This window comes from Salvelinus sp. IW2-2015, linkage group LG4q.1:29, assembly GCF_002910315.2.
Source record: "Salvelinus sp. IW2-2015 linkage group LG4q.1:29, ASM291031v2, whole genome shotgun sequence".
NCBI classification, from domain to species: Eukaryota; Metazoa; Chordata; class Actinopteri; order Salmoniformes; family Salmonidae; genus Salvelinus; species Salvelinus sp. IW2-2015.
The window spans coordinates 11,698,339-11,711,612 of NC_036842.1; the positions used below are offsets into that span (position 1 = coordinate 11,698,339).

At 41.9% G+C, this 13,274-nt stretch overlaps 1 protein-coding gene across 1 annotated transcript in view; it reads right to left on the reverse strand.

Moving 5' to 3' along the window:
• LOC111961442 (WD repeat-containing protein 70-like) overlaps nucleotides 1-13,274 on the reverse strand; it is an 88,022-nt gene that overhangs the window by 71,809 nt on the left and 2,939 nt on the right. Inside the window, 2 exon segments of the mRNA XM_023983710.2 lie at nucleotides 1,060-1,213; nucleotides 6,743-6,876. Of these exon segments, the coding sequence (XP_023839478.1) occupies nucleotides 1,060-1,213; nucleotides 6,743-6,876 (288 nt within the window).

Genomic DNA, 13,274 nt, shown 5'->3' on the forward strand with positions numbered 1-13,274 from the left:
GTGTGTGTGTGTGTGTGTGTGTGTGTGTGTGTGTGTGTGTGTGAGTGAGTGAGTGAGTATATGGGTGGGTGCTGTGCAAGAGACAGAGAGCAGAAGAGAGTGAGGGAGAAAGAGAGAGACTAGTTGTGGTGTGTGTGTTGTGTTGTGTGTGTGTGTGTGTGTGGTGTGTGTGTGTGTGGTGTGTGTGTGTGTGTGTGTGTGTGGTGTGTGTGTGTGGTGTGTGTGGATTGTGAGTGAGTGAGTGAGTGAGAATGAGTGAGGATATAGTGGGTGGCTGTGCAAGAGACAGAGAGCAGAAGAGAGTAGGGAGAGAGAGAGACTAGTGTGTGGTGTGTGTGTGTGTGTGAGTGAGTGAGTGAGTATATGGGTGGGTGCTGTGCAAAGAGACAGAGAGCAGAAGAGAGTAAGGAGAAGGAAGAGACTAGTGTGCGTGTGTGTGTGGTGATGTAGGGATGTGAGAGAATTGGTTTTGGACACACTGCATTAGCTGGGTCACCTTCAGCAGAGCTTCGCTACCCAGAACCCTGCTGCCAGCTACAGCCCCAATGGAGCATTGGATCCACAGGAATGTAGAGAGACAGAGCGACACTCTACAGTAGTTCTCCTACTGGGGAAGTCATCTCTATAACATCATTCTCACAGGTGTCTCAGCCACCATGCAGAACATGCTCTGCGAATGGACAATCAGCAACGGCCTTTTAGACAGCAAAAACTGTTCACCCAAGACGCATTGAACAAACGCGACCTTGGTCAGTGGTCGGTCACCACGGCATGATCTAGTTGTGAATGTCATCGTGACCCTCTCCTACTCCACTCTGACTGCTCCCAGCTGGAAGTACAGTACACATCATTACCCCCATACACAAACTAACCTGCAGCTGCAGAACATACAGTGCAGGGGTCATCTCTGACACAAAGCTAAGGCCCAGGCCCGAATGCTTGTTTGAGCGGCCACCGAAAGGGGGGCTGGAAGGCCATAGTGTCCRATGGCTATATCTCTTCCCTTCTCAGTAACAGAGGAAGCACATATCAGAGAGTAGGTGGTGGATGAGTGTGTACCTTGGTGTTAGCCATGTCCACGATGTACTGGTCTCCCTTGGGACACTCCATGACCGGGAACCCGTCTCGGTCCAACACCTTGGCCTGGGCATTCCCAGAGACCACCAGGATGACATCACCAGTGATGCTGTATTGCAGGGACCTGATCTGGTGGCTGAGAGGGGACACAATGGGAGAGGATGAGAAAGGCAAAGATTTTTTACTTATCATTCCCGTGGCTACCATTGGTCATTCATGAAATGCGTGCGGTAAGTGTCTTTGTGGGAGTTTCTGTTGAATTGGTGAGAGACATCTGCTAAGTCTGAACGTGAACGGCATCAGAGCTACAGCGATGTCATATAACAGCTTTAAATCCTGAAGCAGTTTTAGACAAAAACCTGTTACCATAGGAACCGTGACAACACACATCACAGAGAGTTAGCGGAAACAGTCAGACGTTCGGCCCATTTGATTTGGACCAGACAGACAAACAGTGGAGATGTCTAGGTCTGGGCCTCTCTCTGTCTTGTCCCTCAGACTCAACACAATGAAAAGTCTGTTAGACTGGGACAGAAGAATGTAACACACACCGAAGCTAACCTTGGCTGCACTACACATAGTTGGGTTTCTTCTTTCCAGCAAGAAAAGGAGTGGAGAGGTTCAAATATGAGCCCAAAGATTGGGATTTAGCTACACCAGCAACCCATTCACAATGCCAATCTATGCGCTGAACTGTTACTGTTACCTCCTACTCAACGCRCACCACACGTGTCACGCAAACACACACACACATAACCACTCTCCCAAAGTGCAGATAGCAATTCAGGTCAATATCAAACTGCATTAACACAGCAGGGGGTAGAGGGGCCAGCCAGGTTTCGTGCGGGGAGCCGAACGCTTAGGGAGTGGGACCATAGTGAAATAAAACTGGGTTAACATCTCTGTTCCTACCTCCAGGGGCTGGAGCACAGACAGTCATCACTACATTTCCTTCGGAGGAAGAGTCAACAACACTAAACCAATCAAGGTTCCTCATTAAGTGGAAATAACCCCTMGTTTTTAACTCTAGCGTGCCCTGCAGGTCGATGGAGAAACAGTGGGCTTCACACGGCTCTCCAAATATGGCCTAGTGTGTCAGTGACCGCAGAGACTATTGGACGGCTCTGTAATCAGGCTAAATGTGGCGTAGAGTTCTGCTAATAAGATTCAGGGAAAGCCCGCTCCAGCTCAGCCCATTGGTTCTCAAAACCCCTGAGAGAATGTATTCATTGATGGGTTCCACGAAACAAACATTAAATACGCACAGTGATACACATGGACACAAACACATACACAAGCTCTTCTCTCATCTGCATCCGAGTATACAGTATTTAGGTTAGGTCCATTTAATTAAAGGGAGAAGATCCATTCCTCTGACATGAGGTACTACAGTTAACACGAGGTGCGCTGAAGCAATACAACAACATGTTTGTGCATGTGTATGAGCATTTTGATAGCAGGGTTTCCTTAGCTGGTAATTTWYGTTTTTTGGCCAATAAAATWAATTAAAAGMCGATAAATACAATTGTAGCAGGACAAATTGTCCCGGGGTGCATATCATGCATATCAGACTCACTAGAATATATTGAAAGAACAGAATATTAGGGATCAATGAAATAAAGCCATCTAAATACATGCATATTCRTCTCYGTTTCAGCACCAATTGGTAGACTTAAAAATACTCTGATCTTGTAGATTATTTAGGGTTGGGAAAGTATTTATGAACCATAAAAAAAGGTTTAGAGAGCCTTTACACACTAAATATATTGGTGAATWAAAATAAACGGTGGTTTGATTCATCCTGAAAGTTGCCATATCTCAAGTTCGATCGATGCGATATTGGAACACTGTTTCCGCTGCAGGCATTTAACAGAGGCGCTGCGCCACGGCACAATCATTGCCTCCATGGCCAAAAAATATGGAACATGAAAAAATATCTGTCGTGGCGCACTTTGAACACGCTAGAACAGGCCACAAATCAGACAACCCCATAGTAGAATAGTTGATCTGTTTACATAGTCGGCTTGTTGTTGTGTGTTCTACATGAGATAAATATTCCTCTCGAGGCGCATTTATGTTACGAGTGCCATAGGGAGGGAAACCTGCATTCTGACAAGCAGTCAATGCACAACAATTCCTCTAATCGTGGGGAAAATAGCAGTTTAAATGGCCTTTGTTAAAAAGGCGATCCCAGCTTTCCATTCCTACTTAATATATTTGTCAACTCCTAAATACGCGCAAACTGCAGTGTCATGGTTAAGCGCCATACACCTCTGCAAATCCCTGTGAGTGCATAGGGGAGAGTGGGGCTAACGAACGGGTCAATTGTAGAGTAACTTTGATTTAAAACGCCACCCTATGAAGTGGTTTCTTGGAGAAGTACAAACAGGGAACGTGTTACCCCRGGTGGCGGTTTACCCCAAGTTAYCTAAACAYATAGGCTYACATTATATTCACAATGTTTATGCAAGATTTTTGGGAMATAAAATGAATCAATAGGATGCTAACTAGTTAAAAGATGATATTTGGGATCTARCTAATGATTAGCCCAACAGGGTAAATCCAGATAGGCCACCCCATGSTTCAGCCTGTGCTGCATCAGTTGGCCTACAGGTGGTAATGCTTATTGCTAATAGCATACCTGATAATACGGACCATAATATGGAAAAGTGCCACATTCAGCTCTTCAACCCATGGTAATGTTGGAAGATTAGTGCACAMAGAATTATAATAGGGAGAATAGCGTACAATAGTAGGCAACATCCATGTCTATTGCCTGCACTAACAACGGAACTGTGTGATGACACGGCCAATTAATTATTGCACCATGCGTCGGGTTCAAACTGTTACGACTTGGTCTGCTCTCCGCTACATAACGATTTAATCACCCTACATGTTTTTTTACTAATGATCCTCAGCAACAACCACACGGCCGTGACGCCGTTTACAGAGGAAGCAAATGAAGGTAAACGAAACATGTCATTAAATGGAATGATGTGGGCTATACCAACTGAAAAGAACTAACAGTAAATTGGCAGTTGAATATGTGTGGTTATTAGGCCTATTGACGGTCGATACTGATGATACAAATAGGAAACAGAGGAAGTCTGGGTAKCCTATAATTAAGAGTGCCCATCAGAGCAAGTTAAAATGCTGTATAATTTAAATTCCGCATAATGGCACAGCATTTCATAAACTTCACTTTAAGTTGTTATGCTTCAGGTTGCTGCCATATGAGTGGTTTCACATTTGTCTCAGCGATTATAAGATAAAATAGATTTAAAAGGGTAATTTATATTTACAATTCCCTTCTCCAAACGGATTACTCATTTATCAATAGCTCTTATCAAGTTATACACCGAGTGTACAAAACATTAGCCCGAGACTGCCYCGCGCAGCTCCCCTGGGACTGCCCCGCAGAATAAATATCAGCCCACAGAGAAATGCATGAGATTGAACTGGTCCATCTCAAAGGTATTCCTAGTCAGAAACCGCATTGCTATGGTACAGTTGGTTAATTGGTTAATGTTGCATAGGCTTGAATAAGCTAAGTAGCCAATAGGCAGAGGGAACATAATATGTCTGATTCTCTGTACTAATGGCATTGTAATAATAATGCATTTTATTTGCATCAAACACAACATTTTCAGTCACCTCCTTGTCTGAAGGACAAGTAGATAAACAGGTTAAAGTCAAGCCCTGCATGTTTTTTTCCCAAATGTCTCATGGAATGAACAACACACATTGGTTACTACAGTAGGCTGAATGATAGAACAGCTATTTCCATTTTAAAAGGTTATGGGATGCATTTTCTCCATTGTTTTTGATGGTAGGCCACTCTTGGTAGGCCTACATTATGATCAAGTAGCCACAGTAGCCTACTTGGCCACTGTTAAAACTGTAACTTAAAGCAGGTACAGCCTCAGTGTTCACAGTGAACATGCGCTGTAAGTTGCGCTCAGCAGAACTGAAATTTTCTCAGTGCCCCAAAAAATTCAGAGAACATTGCTGACCAGGTGAATGCTATGATCCCTTATTGATGTCTCCTGTTAAATCCACTTCAATCAGTGTAGATGAAGGGGAGGAGACAGGTTAAAGAAGGATTTTCAAGCCTCAAGACAATTGAGACATGGATTGCGTATGTCTGCCATTCAGAGGATGAATGGGCAAGACAAAATATTCAAGTGCCTTTGAACAGGGTATGGTAGTAGGTGCCAGGTGCACTGGTTTTAGTGTGTCAATTACTGCAACGCTGCTGGGTTTTTCAACTCAGCAGTTTCCCCTGTGTATCAAGAATGGTCCACCACCCAAAGGACGTCTAGCCAACTTGACACAACTGTGGGAAGCAATGGAATCAACATGGGCCAACATCCCTGTGGAATGCTTGATACCATGTAGAGTCCATGCCCCGATGAATTGAGGCTGTTCTGAGGGCAAAAGGGGGTGCAACTCAGTGTAAATTAAAGTGCATGGAGAATGGTGTTTTTTTCTATCTCCAAAAATTCTGTCTATGTTTTTTCCACTTGGAACCGGTAGGTTCACTAGACTTTACTCATGGTTTCCTCGCGTGTAAAGGTGTTGGAATTAAGTCAAGGTCAGAATATGGCATATCTGTAGACACACCTCCACCACACCTTCATTTATTCCATCCTCACTCCAAACAAATAGCTGGTGAATAGCATGCTATTCTCATGCTTAAGTTCAAGGTCAGAACAGAGAGACAAGCGCATAGAAAGGGAATTACGTTCCATTTACGTTTGCTTAACTCGGGTCTGAATTCCCCCCATAGCGAAAAGCCTACAAGGGGATACGTTTTAATATTGTAGTGGACAAATATGAGAAGAACGTTGGCGCGGCCAAATGCAGGCTACTGTGCAACTCGCTATTCAGGTAGGATGCAATTTGTTTTTACATGTATAATTTAAACAAAATATCATTATTATTCTAGGCCTATTTATTAATCTAAACCAGCTCCTTAAATATGCTTGACGTGTTTTGTTTCATTCTGTTGAGACATTTTGGTTGGCTAAATTAAGTTTGATCTGTCATTATAATTGTGTCCCCCATATTTAGTTTAAGGTTATAAGTAGGCTTGTTGTAAAATAAATATTATTAGCCTATTGCTGTCATTTGTTGGGTACGGTAGGCACTAGCCTTTCTTGACAATTGCGACCAGAGTTACTCCTATTATCTACCAATATAATGCTTATCTTAATAAAGAAAAATAGTCGGCAAGGACAAAGAAACGCATGTGAATGTCGTAGCATGCCGCAGGCATATCTCTCTCTGTCTCTGGGGCTAGGCCTACGTTTCTCTTTCTTCATATATATTAATATCATACAGTGGACTCCTAAGCCTATAGGTGTATACATGCAATGCCCTGATGCATGTATCCCTAAAWKCTCTGACAGCTGAACCGTGATGTGGACAACTATTGTTTTAGGAAAGTGAAAACCAATAAAACGGYCTGTAAAGTTTTGCATACGCTACACATCACAAACAACGAATAGTGTTTTTATCATAAGCTTTTTTTTAAAAGTAAAAATGGCTCATTTGGCCAATATCCCTGGTTTATTGATGGCTCTGGCTGCGTRGGTGGACGGCCTAATGGGTTACGCTCCCAATGCTAGGCATGTGTATGTTCTAGTCTAGGTGGYGGACACACCATTCGCAGGGCTGTATTGTTCTGAAGGAATTCAGAGCTGCATCCATCCCAGCAAAGTCCCAGAAGCGCACGTCAAAGTCGTATCCCCCGGTGACCAGACGGGCTCCAGAGGGGTCCAATGCCAAGGCCGACACCTGAGGATGGAGGGAACAAACAGAGGTTACTTTCACCGGCCAGGGACCTTATACACCTAAATAACACCWAGTTGCTACTAGGTTAACAGCACACCACCTAACCAGCCAGCTTAGTGCACAATGAACACAATCTTGGCTGAGGGTCCCAGTAGTTTGTCTGGATGTGCATTGCCTAGTCTTTTAACACTAGAAGCGCCATAGGCCAACGGCCACTGACATTTGATTTAGTAAATTAAAGAAATCAATCCCCAAAAAAGCTTTGTCCTGCTGCTTCCCTGACTTTTCCTAAATGTTTGTATTTTACACAGCTCATTTGTCAGAATTTTGAAACCACAGAGAAGTATTTAGTGCCTTTTACTCAGTTTTTTTCACACCTATTCCTAACTTAACCTGCAAGACGATGTTGGTACCCAGCCAGGAGCTAATGCATCTCTCGCTCTTCACTGAATGAATGGGCGATAATAGTTCACCTTACTTCACAGTTGAATTTAAATTAGGCCTAACTGAATGATAAAGAGGGTGAAGMGGTTGATTTCATTTAGAAAGACAATAGTATAATGATGAGTTTGTGTTATGCCTATTTATCAGCGTTGGAGCTCATGTTAATAATTTGACCGCGCRCCTTGTGAGTTGATACCATTCTCTTTTACATTTTACTTTGTAAAAAGAAGCTGTTTCGGGACTGTTTTATTTACAGTAACTCTATTACTAATCAAATGTATTGTAAGGGAAATTAAAACATGCTGTGTGTTGCAGTAGGACTTTAGAATAATACAAAACACATCCTTAACTCTATCCAACTTCATGATGACAAACGATGCCAGTCAGACTGCACAGCCGGCCATCGAAACTACACAATATACCCAAACTAATTTCACACATAAGAGTTAGCCTATACACAGAATTACATTTGTCAATAATCTGATGAGTGACAATATTAGGYCTATCAGTTGTCAAATTGAACATGAAGAGATGGGCGCATCTTGTAATTTACAGAGGCAGGGAAAGGATCATCACTTTATCGAATCCTCCTTCAGAGCCACATGCAGGTAAAACACTTTGATTTCTATACAGTATCTGAAAGAAGATATTCTGGCATTTCTATTACACTTACCTTTGTCAAATAACTCTCATAATTCAAGAGGTGCAGCTCTATTTCCAAGAATATCAGTGCTGTCCATGTATTCATCACATGACCACACGCGCAGCAGCATTGCTCTGGCTACTGTGCAAAAACTAGTAACATAATGAACTTAAAATTCAAATATGTTATTTATTTATGCAATTCATCCTTTACAATTGTTCATGCACTGACGCTTTTGTTTAGGAGTACAGCAAATCATTTAACCTGKCTGAAAACTAGTAATACTATTTAATTATAATATTCATTCATTAATTATACTATTAAATTATAATATACTAATTCATTATACTATTAATTAATTTTYCTATTACTAATCAAATCTACAAATAAAGTTGATCAAATGGATTACACTGAAATGTAGGCTACTGGCCTAAGTTGTTTCTAGGTCATTGTAGAAATACACAAAACATATTCTTGACTCAAAACAAATKACTGTTGTGTGTTGTTTTTTTATTGATCTATTTCCACAAATAATTATTCATGAAATTAATCCTTTATAATATATAGATATACACCGTTGTAGTCGGAAGTTTACATATACCTTAGCCGAATACATTTAAACTCAGTTTTTCACAATTCCTGACATTTAATCCTAGTAAAAATTCCCTGTCTTAGGTCAGTTAGGATCACCACTTTATTTTAAGAATGTGAAATGTCAGAATAATAGTAGAGAGAGTGATTTATTTCAGCTTTTATTTATTTCATCACATTCCCCGAGGGTTAGAAGTTTACATACACTCAATAAGTATTTGGTAGCATTGCCTTAATTGTTTAACTTGGGTCAAACGGGTCCGGGTAGCCTTCCACAAGCCTCCCACAATAAGTTGGGTGAATTTTGGACCATCCCTCCTGACAGAGCTGGTGTAACTGAGTCAGGTTTATAGGCCCCTTGCTCGACCACGCTTTTTCAGTTCTGCCCACAAATTTTCTATGGATTGAGGTCAAGGCTTTGCGATGGCCACTCCAATACCTTGACTTTTGTGTCTTAAGCCGTTTTGCCACAACTTTGGAAGTATGCTTGGGGTCATTGTCCATTTGGAGACCCATTTGCGACCAAGCTTTAACTCTTGACTGATGTCTTGAGATGTTGCTTCAATAATACCCACCTAATTTTTTTCCTCATGATGCCATCTATTTTGTGAAGTGCACCAGTCCCTCCTGCAGCAAACACCCACACAACATGATGCTGCCACCCCCGTGATTCACGGTTGGGATGGTATTCTTCTTCAGCTTGCAAGCCTCCCCCTTTTCTCCCAAACATAACGATGGTCATTATGGCAAACAGTTATATTTTTTTGTTCATCAGACCAGAGGACATTTCTCCAAAAAGTATGATCTTTGTCCCCATGTGAAGTTGCAAACCATAAGTCTGGCTTTTTATGGCGGTTTTGGAGCAGTGGCTTCTTCCTTCCTGAGCGGCCTTTAGGTAATGTCGATATAGGACTTGTTTTCCTGTGGATATAGTATATTTTGTACCCGTTTCCTCCAGCATCTTCACAAGGTCCTTTGCTGTTGTTCTGGGATAGATTTTCACTTTTCGCACCAAAGTATGTTCCGCTCTAGGAGACAGAACCACGTCTCCTTCCTGAGCGGTATGACGGCTGCGTGGTCCATGGTGTTCATACTTGCGTACTATTGTTTGTACAGATGAACGTGGTACCTTCAGGGATTTGGAAATTGCTCCCAAGGATGAACCAGACTTGTGGAGGTCTACAATTTTTTTTCTGAGGTCTTGGCTGATTTCTTTTGATTTTCCCATGATGTCAAGCAAAGAGGCACTGAGTTTGAAGGTAGGCCCTCGAAATACATCCACCCCAATATTGACTCAAATGAAGACAATTAGCCTATCAGAAGCTTCTAAAAGCAATGACATAATTTTCTGGAATTTTCCAAGCTGCTTAAAGGCACAGTCAACTAGTGTATGTAAACTTCTGACCCAGAAGTTGTGGAGGTCTACGATTTTTTTTCTGAGATCTTGGCTAATTTTTTTTTGATTTTCCCATGATGTCAAGCAAAGAGGCACTTCCGACTTCAACTAATGTATGTATGTATGTATGTACAGTGGGGAGAACAAGTATTTGATACACTGCCGAAGTTGCAGGTTTTCCTACTTACAAAGCATGTAGAGATCTGTAATTTTTATCATAGGTACACTTCAACTGTGAGAGACGGAATCTGTATATATACACACACACACACACACTGGTCAAAAGTTTTAGAACACCTACTAATTAAAAAAAAAAAAAAAAAACATGAAAATTATGAACACATATGGAATCATGTAGTAACCAAAACAACGGTTAAACAAATCAAAATATTTTATATTTGCGATTCTTCAAAGTAGCCACCCTTTGCCTTTATGAGAGCTATGTACACTCTTGACATTCTCTCAAACAGCTTCATGAGGAATGCTTTTCCAACAGTCTTGAAGGATTTCCCACATATGCTGAGCACTTGTTGGCTGCTTGTCCTTCACTCTGCGGTCCAACTCATCCCAAACCATCTCAATTGGGTTGAGGTTGGGTGATTGTGGAGGCTAGGTCATCTGATGCAGCACTCCATCCCTCTCCATGGTCAAATAACCCTTACACAGTCTGGAGGTGGGTTGGGTCATTGTACTGTTGAAAAACAAATGATAATCCCACTAAGCACAAACCAGATGGGATGGCGTATCGCTGCAGAATGCTGTGGTAGCCATGCTGGTTAAGTGTGCCATGAATTCCAAATAAATCTCTGACAGTGTCACCAGCAGAGCACCCCCACACCTTCTCCATGCTTCACGGTGGGAACCACACATGCGGAGATCATCTGTTCCCCTACGATAGGAAGTTGGAACCAAAATCTCAAATTTGGACTCATCAGACCAAAGGACAGATTTCCACCGGTCTAATGTCCATTGCTCGCATTTCTTGGCCCAAGCAAGTCTCTTCTAATTATTAGTGTCCTTCAGTAGTGGTTTCTTTGGAGCAATTCAACCATGAAGGCCTGATTCATGCAGTCTCCTCTGAACAGTTGATGTTGAGATGTGTCTGTTAATTGAACTCTGTGAAGCATTTATTTGGGCTGCAATCTGAGGTGCAGTTAACTCTAACTTATCCTTCAGGTCTTAAAGTAATGATGGTCTGTCATTTCTCTTTCCTCATTTGAGCTGTTCTTTCCATAATATGGACTTGGTATTTGACCAAATAGGGCTCTCTCTGTATACCCCCCAATACATTGTCACAAGACAACTGATTGGCTCAAATGCATTAAGGAAAGAAATTCCACAAATTAACTTTTAACAGGGCACACCTGTTAATTGAAACGCATTCCAGATGACTACCTCATGAAGCTGGTTGAGTGAATGCCAAGAGCGCGCAAAGCTGTCATTAAGGCTAAGGGTGGCTACTATATAAAATATATTTTGATTTGTTTAACACTTTTTTGGTWACTACATGATTCCATATGTTATTTCATTGTTTYGAYGTCTTCGATATTATTCTACAATAGTAAAAAATATAGAAAAACCCTTGAATGAGTAGGTGTGTCCAAACTTTTGACTAGTACTGTACAGTCGTGGCCAAAAGATTTGAGAATGACAAATATTAATTTCCACAAAGTTTGCTGCTTCAGTGCCTTTAGATATTTTTGTCAGATGTTACTATGGAATACTGAAGTATAATTACAAGCATTTCATAAGTGTCAAAGGCTTTTATTGACAATTACATGAAGTTGATGCAAAGAGTCAATATTTGCAGTGTTGCCTTCTTTTTCAAGACCTCTTGCAATCCGCCCGGGCATGCTGTCAATTAACATCTGGGCCACAACCTGACTGATGGCAGCCCATTTTGCATAATCAATGCTTGGAGTTTGTCAGAATTTGTGGGTTTTGTTTGTCCACCCGCCTCTTGAGGATTGACCACAAGTTCTCAATGGGATTAAGGTCTAAGGAGTTTCCTGGCCATGGACCCAAAATATCGATGCTTTGTTACCTGAGCCACTTAGTTATCACTTTTTGCCTTATGCAAGGTGCTCCATCATGCAGGAAAAGGCATTGTTTGTCACAAAACTGTTCTGGATGGTTGGGAGAAGTTGCTCTCCGGAGGATGTGTTGGTACCATTCTTTATTCATGGCTGTGTTCTTAGGCAAAATTGTGAGTGAGCCCACTCCTTGGCTGAGAAGCAATCCCACACATGAATGGTCTCAGGATGCTTTACCATTGGCTTGACACTGGACTGATGGTAGCGCTCACCTTGTCTTCTCCGGACAAGCTTATTTCCGGATGCCCCAAACAATCGGAAAGGGGATTCATCAGAGAAAATGACTTTACACCAGTCCTCAGCAGTCCAATCCMTGTACCTTTTACAGAATATCAGTCTATCCCTGATGTTTTTCCTGACGAGAAGTGGCTTCTTTGCTGCCCTTCTTGACACCAGGCCATCCTCCAAAAGTCTTCGCCTCACTGTGCGTGCAGATGCACTCACACCTGCCTGCTGCCATTCCTGAGCAAGCTCTGTACTGGTGGTGCCCCGATCCCRCAGCTGAATCAACTTTAGGAGACGGTCCTGGCGCTTGGACTTTTTTGGGCGCCCTGAAGCCTTCTTCACAACAATTGAACTGCTCTCCTTGAAGTTCTTGATGATCTGATAAATGGTTGATTTAGGTGCAATCTTACTGGCAGCAATATCCTTGCCTGTGAAGCCCTTTTTGTGTAAAGCAATGATGACGGCACGTGTTTCTTTGCAGGTAACCATGGTTGAGAAGAACAATGATTCCAAGCACCACCCTCCTTTTGAAGCTTCCAGTCTGTTATTCGAACTCAATTAGCATGACAGAGTGATCTCCAGCCTTGTCCTSGTCAACACTTACACCTGTGTTAACGAGAGAATCACTGACATGATGTCAGCTGGTCCTTTTGTGGCAGGGCTGAAATGCAGTGGAAATGTTTTTGGGGGATTCAGTTAATTTGCATGGCAAAGAGGGACTTTGCAATTAATTGCAATTCATCTGATCACTCTTCATAACATTCAGGAGTATATTAAAATTGCCATCATACAAACTGAGGCAGCAGACTTTGTGAAAATGTATATTTGTGTCATTCTCAAAACTTTTGGGCAAGACAGTATATACAACAACAAAATATATGGGGGATTGGAAATGATGCAGACAATTACAATGATGGAAGCGACAATCTATCTGCAATATTAAAGCTGATCTACCCCGTAAACAAATAATAATATATGTTTATAATAGTTTATGCACTATTTATCAAGC